At 42.5% G+C, this 22094-nt stretch overlaps 1 protein-coding gene across 1 annotated transcript in view; it reads left to right on the top strand.

Moving 5' to 3' along the window:
- The first annotated feature begins 299 nt into the window (after positions 1 to 299).
- Positions 300 to 22094, top strand: part of LOC106599824 (arf-GAP with GTPase, ANK repeat and PH domain-containing protein 3) — a 219838-nt gene continuing 198043 nt past the window's right edge. Inside the window, exon 1 of the mRNA XM_014191164.3 lies at positions 300 to 1153. Within this exon, the coding sequence (XP_014046639.1) occupies positions 784 to 1153 (370 nt within the window). The 5' untranslated portion in view covers positions 300 to 783. The remainder of the gene's footprint in view (positions 1154 to 22094) is intronic.

Genomic DNA, 22094 nt, shown 5'->3' on the forward strand with positions numbered 1-22094 from the left:
TGTAAGAGAGGAGACACCAGAACAACTGACAGCGGAGTGCATAACGTGTGTGTGTGGCCTATTGCGGAGGTGGTGCAAGGGAATATAGAAATATAGTATCCTACATAAAATGTATTAGAGTCATTTTTTTCCCCTTATCATCCCAATGATATGGTTGCGTAACTGTCAGGTAGGCTAGGTTATAAAAATTATGAGCACGTTGCTTTATTCTTCCTCCACATAAGCATCCAATCAAAGTACATCCTCCCCCATCTCAAGTAGACTACAATTACGTGATGGGTGACGTTACAAAATGCGGAGGAGGGCGCTGGGCAGGGACCACTTGGACCAAAGAGGACTCGACGTGATTTAATTTCAACGCAGAAACAACGGATTCAGTAGGCAGTGGACCCGGGCGTCTTGCCGAAGCCAAGCCCATTGTCTGCTTTTGACAGAGCAGTCAAGGAAAACCGTTCGATTAAATCACTAAAAGGGAGCGGATAGCCACGAAAAGGAGTATCTAGTGGTAGGTAGGCATTGCGGTTTGTGATTTACAGAAAAGGGCAGGACACGGCCAAAGCGCTTAGTACATAGCTTATAACGGAAAATGAACCACATCAAGTTTTAATAATATGAGTAAGAACCGCGTTGTGTTGCAATTGGCGACCAATTGATGCGTCTGTGCCGTCTCGTTTTCAGACCACTAGTTCCCGCGGACTCCTTTTGATCACATAATTTTGAAATCGTTACATCGGGTCTATTCATTTATTTTCCTATTGTAAAGAGTTATTTGTTCAAACCAAGATGAATTTCCAATCGGGGTCGGTGTCCGGTATCTCGCAGCAGTCCCAACCCGCCATGTCCACACCAGGCACGGTCCCAGCGCCCGTTCCGGTACCAGTACCCCAGTCCATCCCGTCCCAGTTCGGATCAGGATCATCCGGAGGCTCAGGGCAGGGTCAGTTCGGTTCGGGAACAGTATCGGGCCAGGCTTCCCAGGCCGGCCAACAAGGCAACCAGCAGTTTGTTTTGTCCAACTCGGCAGCCATCCGGGCTGAGATCCATCGGTTCGAATCGGTCCACCCGAACATTTACTCAATCTACGACCTGATCGAACGCATTGATGACCTGGCCCTCCAGAACCAGATCCGAGAACATGTGATCTCTATTGAAGGTGAGCAGCAGGGAAAGCATATATTGTGGTACACAGCAATTGTCACAAGTACTCGCAGTCAGCCCTAGTATTGTCGGTCATCTCCATGATGGGCAATAGCAACATTGTCGCCATGGAGGTAGCCTACAACTCTTTGTTTGGTGACAACAGTCTCACGTTCTGATACAGGCAGATACATTATTATATCTGGATTTGATATGCAAGATTTTTCTGTTGTCATTAGTGGTGAATATAAAAATGTTGCTCCTGAACCAGAACGGTGTTGAACCACCATTTCCTTTGCATTTATTTTTTATTGCTTCTCAGCACAACACAGAATATGGCTTAGTTGTGACATATAGTAGGCCTACACAGAGACATAGATGCCACAATTGACACAATAACAAGTCACTAAACAACACGTACAGAATGAGAATAACAACAAAAACATATGTGCATGGATACTTGCTGTACATTGCAATCTGAGTTCAATAGCCTACAGATTTGCGTAATGACGCCTCACTGCCAGCAGCACACACTAATTCTCTCAAATACAGGGCAGTATCCTGTATAACAGTAAGGGCACCTATTTCTTAGCATGCCACTCAAACCATTAACCTCCATATCACCTGTGAAATAGGGGGTTTTGATTCTGTCCAACACTATAAACTGTGCTGAGACTTAAAGAGATGTAGGGATTATGACAACTCACTTACACAAAGATCTAATGCACGTTTCCACCACCACCCTATCCATTTTCTAAATGGTTGAATTAGTCTCAATTGGCTTAAATCTTCATTTGGATTTAGAAACTAATTCGCACACTCATGTTTAAGGATTTAAGATAAAGGGCTGGTCTTAGCGGCGGCAAAGGCTTATCATAACAACAAGTGTTTATCAACGTATTTTGTTTCTTGCATAGGAGACTGAAAGAAAAAGTAGCCACATAGATCAAACCAGAGAGAGAGAGAGAGAGAGGAGAGAGAGAGAGAGAGAGAGAGAGAGAGAGAGAGAGAGAGAGAGAGAGAGAGAGAGAGAGAGAGAGAGAGAGAGAGAGAGAGAGAGAGAGAGAGAGAGAGAGAGAGAGAGAGAGAGAGAGAGAGAGAGAGAGAGAGAGAGAGAGTAGTGTGTGTGTGGTGAATAGTACCTGTAACATGAATCATTATGCATTGAAAGGACCTACATAGGTCAAGGTTTAAAGTCATTGTAAAATATATGAGGAACTGTGAACAAACCTATGATTCGGACCAGGCCCAAATCCCTGACACTCTGAGGAAGAACAGGCGGCATTATAGAGGCCGGCATGCGGGATACCCGATGAGACTACAGTATCAGTCAAAAGTTTGGACACACCTACTCATTCCAGGGTTTGTTTTTCTTTATTTTTACTATTTTCTACATTGTCTAATAGTAGTGAAGACATGAAATAACACATATGGAATCATGTACTATCCAAAAAAGTGTTAAACAAATCCAAATATATTATATATTTTAGATTCTTCAAAGTCGCCACCCTTTGCCTTGATGACAGTTTTGCACACTCTTGGCATTCTTTCAACGAGCTTCACCTGGAATGCTTTTCCAACAGTCTTGAAGGAGTTCCCACATATGCTGAGCACTTGTTGGCTGCTTTTCCTTCACTCTGCGGTCCAACTCATCCCAAACCATCTCAATTGGCCTGAGGTCGGGTGATTGTGGAAGGCAGGTCATCTGATGCAGTACTCCATCACTCTCCTTCTTGGTAAAATAGCCCTAACATAGCCTAGAGGTGTGTTGGGTCATTGTCCTGTTGAAAAACAAATGATAGTCCCACTAAGCGCAAACCAGATGGGATGGCATATCGCTGCAGAATGCTGTGGTAGCCATGCTGGTTAAGTGTGCCTTGATTTCTAAATTAATTACAGACAGTGTCACCAGCAAATCAGCCCCACACCATCACACCTCCTCCATGCTTCACGGTGGGAACCACACATGCGGTGATCATCCGTTCACCTACTCTGTGTCTCAGAAAGACACGGTGGTTGGAACCAAAAATCTCACATTTGGACACATCAGACCAAAGGACAAATTTCCACTGGTCTAATGTCCATTGCTCGTGTTTCTTGGCCCAAGCAAGTCTCTTCTTATTATTGGTGTCCTTTAGTAGTGGTTTCTTTGCAGCAATTCGACCATGAAGGCCTGATTCATGCAGTCTCCTCTGAACAGTTGATGTTGAGATGTGTCCGTTACTTGAATTCTGGGAAGCATTTTTTTTGGGCTGCAATTTCTGAGACTGGTAACTCTAATGAACTTATCCTCTGCAGCAGAGGTAACTCTGGGTCTTCCTTTCCTGTGGCGGTCCTCATGAGAGCCAGTTTCATCATATGACTTGATGGTTTTTGTGACTGCTCTTGAAGAAACTTTGACTGACCTTCATGTCTTAATGTAATGATATACTGTCGTTTCTCTTTGCTTATTTGAGCTGTTCTTTCCATAATATGGCACTTGGTATTTTATCAAATAGGGCTATCTTCTATATAACACCCCTACCATGTCACAGCAGAACTGATTGGCTCAAACGCATTAAGAAGGAAAGAAATTCCACACATTAACTTTTAACAAGTCACACCTGTTAATTGAAATGCATTCCAGGTGACTACCTCATGAAGCTGGTTGAGAGAATGCCAAGAGTGTGCAAAGCTGTCATCAGGGCAAAGGGTGGCTACTTTGATGAATCTCAAATATAAAATATATTTAGATTTGTTTAACACTTTTTTTGGTTACTACATGATTCCATTTGTGTTATTTCATAGTTTTGATGTCTTCACTATTATTCTACAATGTAAAAAATGAAGAAAAACCCTTGAATGAGTAAGAGTGTCAACTTTTTACTGGTACTGTACATATCCCAACTAGAAGCTATGGATTACAGTCAACATGCTCACTGAGCTAATGGCTCGAGCTGCTGCTTTCAAGGAGTGGGACACTAATGCGGACGGATCCTGCTAAGCGAGCCATTCCAGATGAGCTAAATTACTTCTATGCTATATTCAAGGCAAGCAACACTGAACCATGTATGAGAGCACCAGCTGTTCCGGATGACTATGTCATCACACTTTCTATGTAGGTAAGACCTTTAAACAGGTTGACATTCACAAGGCCGCAGGGCCAGATGGATTACCATGATGTGTCCTCGGAGCATTTGCTGGCAAGTGTCTTCACTGACATTTTCGACCTCTCCCAGACCGCCTAAAATACCTACATGTTTCAAGCTGATGACCATAGTCCTTGTGCCCAAGAATGCCAAATTAACCTGTTAAATGACTATTGCCCTGTAGCACTCACATTTGTAGCCATGAAATGTTTTGAAAGACTGGTCATGGCTCACCTCAACACAATCATCCCAGACATCCTGGACCCACTTCAATTCACATACAGCACCAACAGATCCACAGATGACGCAATCTCTATTGCACTCCCAATTGCCCTTTACCACCTGGATAAAATGAACACCTATGTGAGAATGCTGTTCATTGACTACAGCTCAGAGTTCAACTCCACAGTGCCCTCCAATATCATCACTAAATTAAGGACCCAAGGATTAAACACCCACCTCTGTAACTGGATTCTGGGCTTCCTGACAGGCCGCCCCCAGGTGGTGAGGTTAGGCAACAACACATTCACCATGCTGACCTTCAACACGAGGGCCTCCTCCGAGGTGTGTGCTTAGTCCCCTCCTGTACTCTCTGTTCACCATGACTGCATGACTGCGGACAACTCCAACACCATCATTTAAGTTTGCTGACGACACAATGTTGGTAGGCCTGATCACCGATGACGATGAGACGCCTTACAGCGTGGAGGTCAGAGACCTGGCAGTTTGGTGCCAGTACAACAACCTCTGCCTCAACGTCAGCAAGACAAAGGAGCTAATCGTGGACTACAGGAAACTGACTGCTGAGCACGCCCCCATTCACATCGATGGGGCTGTTGTGGAGTGGGCCGAGAGCTTCAAGTTCCTCTGTGTCCACATCGCTAAGGACCTCTCATGGTCCAAATACACCAACATAGTCGTGAATAGGGGACGACAACCACTCTGCCCCCTCAGGAGGCTGAAAAGATTTGGCATGGGCCCTCAGATCCTCAAGTTCTACAGCTGCACCATTGAGAGCATCTTGACTGGCTGAATCACCCCTTGGTATGGCAACTGCTTGGCATCCGACCGCAATACGCTATAGAGAGTACTGTGTACAGCCCAGTACATCACTGGGACAAAGCTCCCTGCCATCCAGGACCTCTATGCCAGGCGGTGTCAGAAGGCCCTAAAAATTGTCAGACTCCACACACCCAAGTCATAGACTGTTCTATCGTACGGCAAGCGCTAAGGCTCCTGAACAGCTTCTACCCTCAAGCCATTACATTTACATTTAAGTCATTTAGCAGACGCTCTTATCCAGAGCGACTTACAAATTGGTGCATTCACCTTATAATATCCAGTGGAACAACCACTTTACAATAGTGCATCTAAATCTTTTAAGGGGGGGTTAGAAGGATTACTTTATCCTATCCCAGCTATTCCTTAAAGAGGTGGGGTTTCAGGTGTCTCCGGAAGGTGGTGATTGACTCCGCTGTCCTGGTGTCGCAGCAGCCATAAGACTGCTGAAGAGTAAATCAAATGGCTATTTGCATTGACCCCCTTTTTTTGCACTGACTCTCTTGCACTGGCTCTATGTACACTCACTAGTCTCTACTGACATATTCAACACACACACACACACACACACACACACACACACACACACACACACACACACACACACACACACACACACACACACACACACATACACACACTACAAACGCTCACACATGCATATTGACACCACACAGACACTCTTTCACACACCCTGCTGCTACTATTTTTATCTATCCTGATTGGCTAGTCACTTTTACCCCTAACGACATCAAATCAAATTAAATTTTTCACATGTGCCAAATACAACAGATAAAATCAAATCAAAGTTTATTTGTCACATGCGCCGAATACAACAGGTACAGTGAAACCTTACAGTGAAACCTTACAGTGAAATGCTTACTTACAGGCTCTAACCAATAGTGCAAAAAAGGTATTAGGTGAACAATAGGTAAGTAAAGACATAAAACAACAGTAAAAAGACGAGCTATAAAAGTAGCGAGGCTACATACAGACACCGGTTAGTCAGGCTGATTGAGGTAGTATGTACATGTAGATATGGTTAAAGTGACTATTCATATATGATGAGCAGCAGCAGTGTAAAAACAGGGGTTGGGGGGGGAGGGGGGGGGGGGCACACAATGCAAATAGTCCGGGTAGCCATTTGATTACCTGTTCAGGAGTCTTATGGCTTGGGGATAAAAACTGTTGAGAAGCCTTTTTGTCCTAGACTTGGCACTCCGGTACCGCTTGCCTTGCGGTAGTAGAGAGAACAGTCTATGACTGGGGTGGCTGGGGTCTTTGACAATTTTTAGGGCCTTCGTCTGACACCGCCTGGTGTAGAGGTGCTGGATGGCAGGCAGCTTAGCCCCAGTGATGTACTGGGCCGTACGCACTAGAGGTCGACCGATTATGATTTTTCAACGCCGATACCGATTATTGGAGGACCAAATAAAGCCGATACCGATTCATCGGCCTTTAAATATATATATATATATATATATATATATATATATATATATATATATATATATGTGTGTGTATATGTTTTATTTGTAATAATGACAATTACAACAATACTGAGTGAACACTTTTATTTTAACTTAATATATCAATCAAATCAATTTAGCCTCAAATAAATAATGAAACATGTTCAATTTGGTTTTAATAGTGCAAAAACAAAGTGTTGGAGAAGAAAGTAAAAGTGCAATTTGTGCCATGTAAAAAAGCTAACATTTAAGTTCCTTGCTCAGAAAATGAGAACATATGAAAGCTGGTGGTTCCTTTTAACATGAGTCTTCAATATTCCCAGGTAAGAAGTTTTAGGTTGAGATTATTGTAGGAATTATAGGACTATTTCTCTCTATACCATTTGTATTTCATATACCTTTGACTATTGGATGTTCTTATAGGCACTTTAGTATTGCCAGTGTAACAGTATAGCTTCCATCCCTCTCCTCGCCCCTACCTGGGCTCGAACTAGGAACACATCGACAACAGCCACCCTCGAAGAATCATTACCCATCGCTCCACAAAAGCCGCGGCCCTTGCAGAGCAAGGGGAACAAATACTCCAAGTCTCAGAGCGAGTGACGTTTGAAACGCTATTAGCGCGCACCCCGCTAACTAGCTAGCCATTTCACATTGGTTACACCAGCCTAATCTTGGGAGTTGATAGGCTTGAAGTCATAAACAGCGCAATGCTTGAAGCATTGCGAAGAGCTGCTGGCAAACGCACGAAAGTGCTGTTTGAATGAATGCTTACGAGCGTGCTGCTGCCTCCCACCGCTCAGTCAGACTGCTCTATCAAATCATAGACTTAATTATAACATAATAACACACAGAAATACGAGCCTTAGATCATTAATATGGTCAAATCCGGAAACTGTCTTTTCAAAAATAAAAAGTTTATTCTTTCAGTGAAATACGGAACCGTTTTGTATTTTATCTAACGGGTGGCATCCATGAGTCTAAATATTCCTGTTACATTACACAACCTTCAATGTTATGTCATAATTATGTAAAATTCTGGCAAATTAGTTATGAGCTAGGCGGCCCAAACTGTTGCATATACCCGACTTTGCGTGCAATGAACGCAAGAGAAGTGACACAATTTCCCTAGTTTAATATTGCCTGCTAACATGAATTTCTTTTAACTAAATACGCAGGTTTAAAAATATATACTTCTGTCTATTGATTTTAAGAAAGGCATTGATGTTTATGGTTAGGTACATTCGTGCAACGATTGTGCTTTTTTCGCAAATGCGCTTTTGTTAAATCATCCCCCGTTTGGCGAAGTTGGCTGTCTTTGTTAGCAAGAAATAGTCTTCACAGTTCACAACGAGCCAGGCGGCCCAAACTGCTGCATATACCCTGACTCTGTTGCACAGAACGCAAGAGAAGTGACACAATTTCCCTAGTTAAAATAAATTCTTGTTAGCAGGCAATATTAACTAAATATGCAGGTTTAAAAATATATACTTGTGTATTGATTTTAAGAAAGGCGTTGATGTTTATGGTTAGGTACACATTGGTGCAACAACAGTGCTTTTTTCGCGAATGCGCTTGTTAAATCACCCGTTTGGCAAAGTAGGCTATGATTGAATGATAAATTAACAGGCACCGCATCGATTATATGCAACGCAGGACAAACTAGATAAACTAGTAATATCATCAACCATGTGTAGTTAACTAGTGATTATGTTAAGATTGATTGATTGTTTTTTATAAGATACGTTTAATGCTAGCTAGCACCTTACCTTGGCTCCTTGCTGCACTCGCATAACAGGTAGTCAGCCTGCCACGCAGTCTCCTCGTGGAGTGCAATGTAATCGGCCATGATCGGTGTCCAAAAATGCCGATTACCGATTGTTATGAAAACCTGAAATCGGCCCCAATTAATCGGCCATTCCGATTAATCGGTCGACCTCTAGTACGCACTACCCTCTGTAGTGCCTTGCAGTCAGAGGCCAAGCAATTGCTGTACCAGGCAGTGGTGCAACCAGTCAGGATGCTCTCGATGTTGCAGCTGTAGGACGTTTTGAGGATCTCAGGACCCATGCCAAATCTTTTTAGTTTCCTGAGGGGGAATAGGCTTTGTCGTGCCCTCTTCACGACTGTCTTGGTGTGTTTGGACCATGTTAGTTTGTTGGTGATGTGGACACCAAGGAACCTGAAGCTCTCAACCTGCTCCACTACAGCCCCGTCAATGAGAATGGGGGCGTGGCCGGTCCTCCTTTTCCTGTAGTCCACAATCATCTCCTTAGACTTGGTTACGTTGAGGGATAGGTTGTTATTCTGGCACCACCCGGTCAGGTCTCTGACCTGCTCCCTATAGGCTGTCTCGTCGTTGTCGGTGATCAGGCCTACCACTGTTGTGTCGTCTGCAAACTTAATGATGGTGTTGGAATCGTGCCTGACCATACAGTCGTGGGTGAACAGGGAGTACAGGAGGGAACTGAGCACGCACCCCTGTGGAGCGCCAGTGTTGAGGATCAGCGTGGCAGATGTGTTGCTACTTACCCTCACCACCTCGGGGTGGCCCGTCAGGAAGTCCAGGATCCAGTTGCAGAGGGAGGTGAGGTGGTTAGTCCCAGGATCCTTAGCTTAGTGATGAGCTTTGAGGGTACTATGGTGTTGAAAGGTGTCGACCTTACAGTGACATGCTTACTTACAAGCCCTTAACCATCATTGCAGTTTTAAGAAAATACCCTCCAAAAAGTAAGAGGTACATATTACCTCAACTACCTCGTACCCCCAGCACATTGACTCGGTACCAGTACTCGTTGTATATAGCCTCATTGTTATTTTGTGTTACTATTTCCTTTTTTTGTGTGTGGAAATGTTCTTACTTTTTAATTCTGCATTGTTGGAAAAGGGCTTGTAAGTAAACATTTCACGGTAAAGTCTACACCTGTTGTATTTGGAGCATGTGGCAAATACAATTTGATTTGATGTGGAACTCTTGTGTTGTGTGACCATGAGAAAGCCACAGGTTCACTTTCACCGAGAAAGAATTTTCCCATGTCTCAGACAGTGCTGCGTATCAATACATTGGAGCAACGCTATTATTCACAGGTATAAACTTATCAACAAAGCAGTAACAGAACAGGTAGAATTGATTTGGTTGTTTGACAGAAATCAATATCTGTACCATTATGCTAGACTTGCTAGAGTGACACTTACTGTTGTATGGTTTTGATTACTATTGAGTAGAGCTGCAGTTATATTAGATTTGATCTTTGGATTAGACTGGGTACGCTGTGTATTGTCACTAACCATAACCTTGTTTCCATCGGATTCAACCTCCAAGTTACATGGACAAACACTTCCTTATTTCCTCTTTAAATGTCAATGACCTCATTTTTCTTGAGAAACTGAGAAATTTCTTCACAGTGGCGGTTCAGTAGCAACTGTACTCAGGCGTGAGCCGCTAGTGTATGAGACGTGTTCCCTCGGCGTGGGTGTAACCTGTGTGAAATGGCAAGCTAGTTAGCAGTGCGCGCTAGTAGCATTTCAATCGGTGACGTCACTCGCTCAGACCTGGAAGTAGTTGTTTCCTTTGCTCTGCAAGGGCCGCAGCTTTTGTGGAGCGTTGGGTAACGATGCTTCGTGACTGACTGACTTGTCGACGTGTTCAGAGGGCCCCTAGTTCGAGGGGCAAGGAGAGGGATGGAAATAACACTGTTACATTGATGCTGTTGACCCAGATTGCTAAAGTTTGGCCTGCCCAGCTGCTGGGGTTGCTGTGGAGAAGGTCAAAGGGGGGTGAGTGTAACCAATGTGAAATGGCTAGCTAGTTAGCGGTGTGCGCTAGTAGCGTTTCAATCGGTGACGTCACTCGCGCTTAGACCTTGAAGTAGTTGTTTCCCTTACTTTTGTGGCACGATAGGTAACTATGCTTTGTGGGAGGCAGTTGTTGATGTTTTTAGAGGGTCCCTGGTTCGAGCCCAGGTTGGGGCAAAGAGAGGGACCGAAGCAACACTGTTACATTGGTATATGATGAGATGTAATGACCGGTGCCTCGTAACATCATAACATTCACCTTGGTTGACACAGCAGTGTTGTTTCAGTGAATGGGGTTGGTCCTCTAGTACTTGTCATGGATGTGTCAAGATAAAACCTGTGACTTGTGAAGTCACAGCTTGGGAAGTGCCTCCTTTTAGGCTTTGAGGAATAGCACCGACTTGGTTTGATGCAAATTGTTACATAATTTTCTCAATGAAGGCAAGGCTTTATGCAATGGCTGGATAGGGTAACACTAGATCCTTTTATGTCGCCCTCTTAAAAAATGCAGCATATTTGTTTTAATGAGATTGAGCAGTTTTCTGGTTCACTGCCTAATCGTAGTGTGTGTGACACAAATTAGTATCTATTATTTTCCTTCTAAAACCTGATAGTTTTGAGCATCTTCAATTATACCAAAAAGTTATTTGATTTGAGCTGAAAGCCAGTTAATAGTGTGTTTGTGTACCTTATGACAACGTCGAATGCCCCAAGAACAATGCACGTCTATGATTACTTTTGTCAGCAAGCTCCGCATTTTTTAAGCTGCATTCATCTTTGACATACCATGTGTTTTAGCATTCTAAATGTACCCTGCAGTGCTCTAATGTCCCCATTGCAGAAAGCTTTAACAGGAGACATTAGTGTAGTCTACAGAATTCACCTGTACTGTAGAACTGCACATTCCCCTTCAATCTTGCATCATTGCTGAGTCTCTGTTGCTAAGAAACCGCTGGCTCTGATGCCTTCATTTGAAAGTACTGGAGAGAAAAAAAATTCTACCACCCTCAGAAAAATGCAGCCTCCTTTTTAACATATCTTCTTTGTGAATTGAGGTTTTCACCTAGTGGAAAACACCTTTTTAAATGATTGTTTGAGACCGATCGTACGGAGTAGTAATAGTACTAGGTGATGTTTCTCTTGTCACCACTCCCTTCGCAGTAGTGGTTGATATTCCATGCACTAGTTGGTCTCAGTGAGCAAATTTACTGCAATCACAAGAACCCGAGACAAAGGTGCAGCAAGAGATCGCTTTGACTTTTTTTTGTGATCAAAGTTTTATTGGTTTAGCAAATGCAGTATAACCAAGGCTTTTCACCATCATACAAACAATATAGTGCACAAGACATGGTTTAAAATGACCCTTAGCTAATATGAATGTTTAATCTTGTTTGTTTGCAGATCAGTCTGATATAACAGACAAACCATTATTGCAACATTTTCTGGTACTGAGGAAGATGATAAGCTATGAATGTGAGTTTTTGAGAAGCGTGTAATGCATGTATAAAAGCGTGTTAAGGGGAAGAACACAATGTGCGTTCTACTAGAAGCCTCTGTCAAAGATTCCATAGATTTAAGTGGAACACTTAACATTACCCTATCCAACCTGCTCCAACCTGCGTATGTTTGTGTGTCTTTCCGAGGGGTTAGGATCAAAGCAGAAGATGAATTTGGGTCAGTTTGTGATTGTCATGTATAATAACCAATATGGCCAATGGCTCATTGTCCCTGGCAGTAATACAGAAGGGCCAGAGAGATAATCATGTGCAGTAGACTGTTACCTAAATCGAAAAAAAGAAGCTGAATCTGATCAGTCGGTCATTAAAATATCCTCTGTTTGACTTCTGGGCCTTGTTTCTTATCCAATTAGAAGAAGAGATGACTTATTCATTGTTTTTAATGCATCTTTAATGAACTGATTGTTATGCGTACTATGCTAATATACAGCTGATAATAATCAGGCAAGATATGATATTACATCCCCTCTGTATAATTGATTCGTTTTAAAGAGAGGGGGACACCGACCAGAGTTAAGACTTCATCTCAGGTGTGAATGAGATTTTTCTAGGTCAAAGGCTGGGAAGAGAGGCTTGTTATTTTTGAAACTGTAGTATCATTCACACCTCGTAACCTCAATGGAATTACCGGTAGGAGGGATTTTAATCAGGGTATGCTTGCTTTAGAAAGGAAAAAGCACTTTTGTGTTAGCTGCGAAAAGTGTGAAAGTAACATCCAGATTGTTGAGATACAGAAGCAGCTCCTCACAGATTGTTATCTCTAATGTGATTTCAGTGTTATTTTTAGACAGTCATTCCAACGAGGGCCGGGGTAGTGTTCCATTAATAAGACTGCTTGCCTTGGGAATATTGCTAGATTCTTCGTGTTTCCCTGGTTTCATTTGGCGACGGCTGTTCTAATTGCTACCCTCATTTGTGTTTCAACTTACCTTCTACATTCATACTAAACTGGAAAGTTCTCTTGAGGTTGCCCTGCTTTCTTATAGTAAAGAATCTCAGGTTTTCAATTGTCTTGTATTTGAGGTATGTCCAACGATGTGGTTGTAGAGTAAAACCAAAACAACCATGAAACAGCAGTTTATTACAATAGCATACAGTGCATTTGAAAAGTATTCAGACCCCTTGACTTTTTCCTCATTTTGTTAGGTTACAGCCTTATTCTAAAATATTCTACGCACAATACCCCATAATGACAAAGCAAAAACAAGTTTATACATTTTTGCAAATGTATAAAAAATTTAAAACAGATACCTTATTTACACAGGTATTCAGACCCTTCGATATGAGACTCGAAATTGAGCTCAGGTGCATCTTTTTTTCCATTGATCATCCTCGAGCTGTTTCTACAACTTAATTGGAGTCCACCTGTGGCAAATTCAATTGATTGGACATGATTTGGAAAGCCACACACCGGTCTATATAAGGTCCCACAGTTGACTGTTCATGTCAGAGAAAAAATCAAGCCATGAGGTCAAAGATAATGTCCATATTGCTTTGAGACAGGATTGTGTCGAGGCACAGATCTGGGGAAGGGTAACAAAACATTTCTGTAGCATTGAAGGTCCCCAAGAACACAGTGGCCTCCATCATTCTTAAATGGAAGAAGTTTGGAACCACCAAGACTCCTCCTAGAGCTGGCTGCCTGGCCAAACTGAGCAATCGGGGGAGAAGAGCCTTGGTCAGGGAGGTGACCAAGAACCTGATGGTCACTCTGACAGAGCTCCAGAGTTCATCTGTGGAGATGAGAGAAACTTCCAGAATAACAATTATCTCTGCAGCACTTAACCAATCAGGACTTTATGGTAGAGTGCCATAAAGTCCTCAGTAAAAGACACATGACAACCCACAAGGAGTTTGCCAAAAGGCACCTAAAGACTCTCAGACCATGAGAAACAAGATTCTCTGGTCTGATGAAACCAAGATTGAACTCTTTGGTCCAAATGCCAAGCGTCACGTCTGGAGGAAACCTGGCACCATCCCTACGGTGAAGCATGGTGTTGGGAACATAATGCTTTGGGGATGTTTTTCAGGTGCAGGGACTGGGAGACCAGTCAGGATCGAGGGAAAGAAGAACGGAACAAAGTAGAGAGAACCTTGATGAAAACCTGCTCCAGAAAGCTCAGGACCTCCGACTGGGGCGAAGGTTCACCTTTCAACAGGACAACAACCCTAAGCACACAGCCAAGACAACGCAGGAGTGGCTTCGGGACTAGTCTTTGAATGTCCTTGAGTGGCCCAACCAGAGCCCAGACACAAACCCGATCGAACATCTCTGGAGAGACCTGAAAATAGCTGCGCAGCGAAGCTCCCCATCCAACCTGACAGAGTTTGAGAGGATCTGCAGAGAAGAATGGGAGAAACTCCCCAAATACAAGTCATTATGTGGTATTGTGTGTAGATTGATGGATCTTCAATCTACGCCATCCATTTTAGAATAAGGCTGTAATGTAAATAAAATGTGGGAAAAGTGAAGAGGTCTGAATACTTTGCGAATGCACTGTATGTTCATTGTTTTTATTACTATTCATTAACCTTAATTTGTGTTTGTAACTGGCATTGGCTCTAAGAGAATCATCCACACACTAACCCTGGCATCCAATGTTAAAGAAAGGGCAGTGGCCTTACCTCCTGAACCCACAACGGCGCAAGTAGGGATGCAGAATGGGGCTCTCAAGCATGGGCTAACAAGCCTGCACTCACTTCAATACTGAGTCGAGCACAATGGTACATTGTGTACAGTAATGCCAATCGAGAGGACACAGAGATACAGAGGAGACACACATAGAGAGGGAGCGATAGGGAGAAGACACAGAGTAGCCCAGCCTGCTGCCAGAGTGTGGCACATGACATAAGTTGTCCTCTGGCACAAGCAGCCTGCCCATACACTATGCATCTCTCCAAGTCAATTACCAGACTGACCGTAGCGCCTCTGCAGGCCTGTAAGAACCTAGTGACAACATTGCGTCTCTCCCGCTTTTTGCAATGGAACAAGTTATTGATTTCTCCTCATAACCATTATGTTGAAATGAGACTGAAATGACTGTAATTGCAGTCCTATTCAGTGATGTCAATCATTTAAGTGGCAATTACTGTTTGCATTGTCAATGCTCTCAGGGTGATGCTGACACCGCCTATCAGGCTGATAATTAAACAAACATTAAAGGCAGTAAGGCCTACTCCTCTAGATTTTATTTCTCCTGGGGTAGTATGGACAAAGTGGTTTCTGTATGCCAATCGATGCACCTGTTTCTCTTCTTAACTTATTTTGTTAAGTCACCCCCCCCCCCCCCCCCCCACACACACACACACACACACACTGTTGAGCGGAGATTGAAGTTACCGAGTGTTTGGTGCACAGGAGCTCAGCTAGGCGGTAGTTTGCCTAGATACTGATGGGATATAACATCCAAAGGTATTGATCACTATAGAACATCCTGCTACTATAGTGTATAAAGCCCAATATATTTCAGGTTTTCATCACAGAACCAGTCATTTACTAGAGAGCAGAGTGAAAGTCAGTCAACCCCACCACCTGTATTTCTTATGAAGTGTTTTAATGTGGAATGTTGTGTTTATGGGGAAGCTGGGAGACTGTTTACTGGCTGTAGATCTGTACCTAAGTAAAGCCGGGTGTATAAACACATGTGCCTGAGACGCTAGTATGCCCTGGAATGAACCCGCAGCTTGTTGAATTTGTCATGTATTCAACCACTGAGAGAAGCATAAACTGTAACAAATTTATAACGGTCACTTTTAGATTGTCTGTCAGACACATTGTACTTCAAGCAATCTTCACCTTTGTTTCTCTGACAGTTTGAACTATTTATCTTGACACCCACGGTTTTGAATTTCAAATGTTCTGTCATTGGGCAAATTGTGTTTCGTTTAAGGAAGAAAGGAATACAAAATGCACAATGCTCCTCGGTTGTTACTATAGCTGGGTTTCCCAAACTGCTTGGAACCCCAAGGTTGCAGGTTTAGATTTTTGCCCTAGCACTACACAGCTGATTTCAAATAATCAACTAATCATCAAGCTTTCATGGTCTGAATCAGCTGTGTAGTGTTGGGACTTGGGGTCCTGAGGACTGAGTTTGGGAAACGCTGTACTACATACTGGAAGCTGGTAGCGTTATGCTCTAAAGCAGGGGTATTCAACTCTTACCTTACGAGGTCTGGAGCCGGCTGGTTTTCTGTTCTACCTGATAATTAATTGCACCCACCTGCTGTCCCAGGTCTAAATCAGTCCCTGGTAATAGGGGAACAATGAAAAAAATGCAGTGGAACTGGCTTCGAGGTCCAGAGGTGAGTTTGAGGGCTCAAAAGCATGGCTGCAAAGCTTACTTTTTCATCAAAGCGATGTACTGTAGGGCAGCACGATATGCGATTACAATTTTTCTTCACGAAATATTGCGATTTGACTTGCGATATACAGTAGATCAAAACACTTGGGTGAACTATTGGAATCATTAAAATAGAATGATTTACATTAACCCTTTACACTTGTGGGAGTTGGCCTATATGAATAGGGATAAATTGAAATGTTTCTTACAGAAGAAATAGTAAAAGCATGGTAGCAATTGAAAGGGAACAGTTTGGAGATTATGGGAAATATTTTTGACCAAAGTTGAGGGCACATCAGTTCACCCGACACAAGACTGAATCCAAACATTACATTGTTGGTGTTATGTGCATTTTTTTACATTTACAGTACTTTTCGCTGCATTTGTTGATCGCGAAAATCTGAAAATACTATTTTATACAGTCGGTAACATGATGAGAATATTCCTGGAAGATATGGGGTAGGTGCAACATAAGACAAAAGAAAATGACAAGGGTTTGAGTGAGAGGACTAACTGCTGTCTCGAAGTGGCCATACTCCTCTCCAAAGTGGACACAGTTCCTAAGTCATTTAAATCACTTTTATGACTAAAAAGAGTCTTGAAATATAAGGTGCTCTTTTTGAGCTCTCTCAGCTGTGCCATTGAGGAACTAGAGTGAGCAGACTTGTAGTTGTTTGGAACACAACCCTGCATCCCCACCTTCACACAATTACTGTTGTTGTTTACACAACCCAAAAACGGTCCATTATAAATTGCAATCTGGGTCAGGTGGGCATCATTTGAAAGCCTGTTCTACTGCCAACATAGCTAAGTTATAAAATACGATATTACAGTGTTCGGCTTTAACAATGAAATTCAGGGAAACAGATAATTTTGGTGCGCATAGAAAGGAGTGATGAGTGCATAGAGGTGCGTGAGCAGGAGAGAATTTTCTTCATAAGAGACAAACAGGCTCATTCTGTTCAGAACAACCAAGGGTATGGCGCCATGTCATCTTGTAACTGTACATCAAACAGTGATCATAAACGTTGACAATGTACATGACATGGTTTTAATATGGAGGTGTGAAGTGCACATTTGGACTCACAGGTGTTTGGCTTGCTTCTATGACATCAAAGCAGTATTTACTATAATCCTCAATGTCTCATCTTTCAAAATACATAGTCCTCTTCATTTACAGGATTTCCAAACTCAGACAACAAAAAATGTGCTGATGTTGCCCAATTAGCGGGAGGGATGGAAGCAACTTCTTGTCTCGCGAGGTGCTCAAATTCAGAACGGCTGCCAGTCAAAGTCCATACATCGCTGTGAAGTGCAGAACCAGACAAGCAGGCTCGTTCTGTTCAGAACAACCCAGGGTATGACGGCATGCCATCTTGTAACTGTACATCAAACATATTCAGGGTATATCTGATTACAACATGTTTTAACTAATCAGTTACCTTACCAGCTAAGATATTGTAATCAGGTTACAGATATATATATTTTAAATTACATCATTACTTTTTGGACTACTTTAAAATACAGAAGTGATGTTTGTGAAAAAAACATACATTATGACACCTTTCTGTTTTCTCAATGACATTCAATTCAGCACTGAAAAAAGGTGCACGTTTTAAGTTTGCTCCACCTGAGCGAGCCTGACCACAAGTAAGATACCACTATTATGACGCATCAAATGTTTGATGGATCCTTTTTGTCTTCTAATGCCTCTTAAGGTAAAAAATAATCCAAAAGTAATTGAAAGTACTCAGATTATGTTACTGAGTTTGGGTAATCCAAAAGTTACTAGTTACTTGTCCAAAATTGTGATCAGTAACTGTAACAGATTACATTTAGAAAGTAAGCTACCTAACCCTGAACATATGTTGATACTGTATATGACATGAGTTTTATCATATGGAGAAGTAATACTGCAAAAGATTTGTCAAAGCAATTCACTTTTTGTCCTGAATACAAAGTGCTATGTTTGGGGCAAATCCAACACATCGCATTACTGAGTACCACTCTCCATATTTTCAAGCATAGTGGTGGCTGCATCATGTTATGGGTATGCTTGTAATCGTTAAGGACTGGGGAGTTTTTCTGGATAAAAAAAATAAACGGAATTGAGCTAAGCACAGGCAAAATCCTAGAGGAAAACCTGCTTTCCACCAGACACTGGGAGATGAATTCACCTTTCAGCAGGACAATAACCTAAAACACAAGGCCAAATCTACACTGGAGTTGCTTACCAAGAAGACAGTGAATGTTCCTGAGTGGCCTAGTTACATTTTTGACTTAAATCTGCTTGAAAATCTATGGCAAGACTTGAAAATGGTTGTCTAGCAATGATCACCAACCAATTAGATAGTTTGAAGAATTTTGAAAATATTAATGGGCAAACATTCTACAGGTCTGCAAAGTTCTTAGAGACTTGTGAAGGCTCCGTGCAGGATTTCACCACAGACTAAACCAGAAAGACTCACAGCTGTAATCGCTGCCAAAGGTGACTAACATGTATCGACTCAAGGGTGTAAATGAGATATTTCTGTATTTCATTTTCAATAAATGTCCTAAAAACATGTTTTCACTTTGTCATTTAGGGGGTATTGTGAGTAGATGGGTGAAGGAAAAAAATATACATTTCATCCATTTTGAATTTGGGCTGTAACACAGCAAAATGTGGAAAAAGTCAAGGGGTATGATTACTTTCTGAAGGTACTGTAGATCTCTTATGATATAGATATCGCACATGTCAATATTGCGATTTTCAATGTGAACTTGATTAATTGTGCAGCCTTAATGTACAGTGTCAAACGTCCCCTTGCTTTCATTGATGTGATGTAAAAAATGTTGGATTGAACTCCTGCAAGGTCTATGAAACCATCATGTCAATCACCCTTGCGGGGATTGCTCATTGTACGGTGTTCTCTATTGTTGCTTTTTACCTTCACTTTAGATACCTGCAACAGATTATCGACCAACCCAGCGGCTCGGTGTTGATTTTCTGGAGGGAAAAATACGAAAATTAAGTTTCCTTCCTGAATCTTGAAGAGAAGTGTCAAAGATCCTCTTAATGGGTTTTTACAGTCGGCCTCCTGTAACGTTTAATGATTTAATCTAGGAGTACAGAAAGAGACTTTCCCCATAAGCATTGACAGATGCATGGGTGTCAGTTGACATGGCGCTTGCACACGCCTCGCCCTCAGTCTCAAAAGCCCCTTTGTCCCGTGGTTACTCCATACGATTCCACTCATTCACGGCGTCAAAAAGCTCATTACATCCATCCTCATTCAGATGAGTTCCAACATCTGACCTCTGACCTCGACACTCATCAGCGACGTGCCCAACGACAGGCCAATCACGGGGTATGAATGCGTCTGAGGTTGTGGTAGGTCTGCCTGTGTGCAGTGTCTCTATGACGCTATGCCTCCTCCACAGCAGAATGTTCTCCATTGTTCTGTTGAACAAAGGTTCTCTCTCCCATTGATGGACAGTTTTTTTTGTTGTTTTTTTTTCTCTGGTTTCGACTGCGGAGAGTTGGGGTGAGGAGAGTTTTTTTTAAAAGTTTTTTTAAGGGAAATTGTAATATGATCTACTCTGTCTATGCCTAATCTCCAGGAAAACTTTAAAATCCTTTCTGAGTCTGTTTCCATATACTCAATTTCTTCGGGAATGTATGACCACACCAGGAATAGAAGCAGAATGAGTGTGGAGAGGAGCTCAGATGTGGTATTACATTAAAAGCTAGTTTGATATTTACAATTACTGCTGGTTAGGCATTATGATTAGAAATGTACCTCTGTAGAAGGCTTGTCCTTTCGGCACTATCTGTGTGCACCGCATGAACAAATTAGTGTATCGTCACTTGATACCTGTAATTACCTTGTCGCCAATGCTACCTTTTTTTTTCGGGAGGATGAGGCGGTAGTCAAATGAATTTGTCCTGGTTTCTCAATCTGGCTGTGTTCTATCCATCCAGATCACATCATGAAAGTTCTCTGTCTCTCCTGCCAGAGATCGGGGCTGGACCTGCAAGCAGATGGCCACTGACAGGAAGGGAAGAGAAGGGAAGGGGCTTTGGAAAACATTGCACACACACACACACACACACACACACACACACACACACACACACACACACACACAAGTGTCTCTGGAAGAGAAGGGGTTTTGATTTGGAAGGCAGTGACTGAGGGGGGAGGGAGCAACAGATGGAAAGGCGCATATGCCTCCAATTCCCCCAGAGTGCCAGCAGTCCCGTGGTTCACTGTGGGGAGATCCAGGCCTGCAGGTCGGGGACGGACGTGTAGCGGAGAGCTGTGGTGATAGGCTGAACCACAGGCACAGGGCTTTACTTTACTCAGCCTCTGAAGAGGGAGGACCTTCACACCGTAACATTTTTTTTCTCTTTCCCTCAAGGTCCACCATGTTTTCCTCCTTGATTAGAAAATGCTGGATAAGGAAAGCCAAGACAGAAGCAGCATATGCAGGGCCATAATGTAGAGTAGTATCATGACAGCATGGACTAACCTGGTGCTGGTTATTGAATTGGAGTCAGGAGTCTAACTTCCCCTACTTGAAAGCTAATTGGGAATGGGCAGTCTATTTAAGGGTTTCATGCTGTGGAACTGGAAATTAAATCAAAAGTCTTAAATAGCAATTATAGCACTAGGCCATGTCACAGTTCTTATGCGTCAATCACCTCTCAAGGACATTTTGTTGATCGTTTTGAGTGTTGCCATGCTACCAAAAGGGCGACGAATAGCTAGCCGGTGGAGTTGTTTTGATGAGTTGATGTTGAAGGATGGGAATGGATTTCGTTGAAGGGTAATGTTCTTGGAGGGTCTTATTGCTCCCTTCACTGCCAGCATTACTAACACCTCAGTGCAGTTGAGTGTGCCGCCCGGATTTCCGAAAAGGTCTGCTCTCATTTGAAAGTCTCAGTGGAAATTTCAGAGGTCACATTGCCATGAAATGATGTATCTGTTTTCCACCAGAAAGTACAGAGCCAAGAAGACGCCCACATTCCCTAACACTATATGGGCAAAATCACTTGGGATATTTGGTCTTTGGGTGTAGTTTCTAGGTAAGATCCAGTCCAATATTTGAAATAGAATTAGATAATAATATATTACACAAACACAACACAAGGACCCTTATTCTTCTGATGGAATTAGATATAAGTGTAGGTTGTGGTTTTTCTGAGGTGAGGACTTTAATAATATAAGACAACACAACAAGCATATCTGTTTTCTTGTCAGTTTAAATGTATTGTATAACAGCACACCAAAGTATATCTGTTTTCTTTTTTTGTGTGTAGGTGTTTGGGGTTGTTTTATTGAGGCAAGTCCGTTGTCAGTAGAGCTTGTTTAACATTTGTCAGAGCTGTATTATCGCCTCAGTCCTACATTCCTGGTGTAGATGTCATCATGTTAAAGGCCTAGCAGCCAGCCCTGTGGCCTTGTGCGCACTGCCTTCAAAGGACTTCCGTTGGAAATGTGCCAAATAGAGCAACTAACTACAAACACAAACTGTTTCTTTTCAAGTTTCCTATTTAGAGCTATTTTGACAAACTTGAGGTACATTTCAGTGACCGTAGTAACATTGCAGGCTGAAACATAAAAGGTGTGGCTTCTGTAAACTTAGCTTATTAACTGGTAATTT

The sequence above is a fragment of the Salmo salar genome, chromosome 03 (genome assembly GCF_965601325.2).
Source record: "Salmo salar chromosome 03, fSalSal1, whole genome shotgun sequence".
Lineage (NCBI taxonomy): Eukaryota > Metazoa > Chordata > Actinopteri > Salmoniformes > Salmonidae > Salmo > Salmo salar.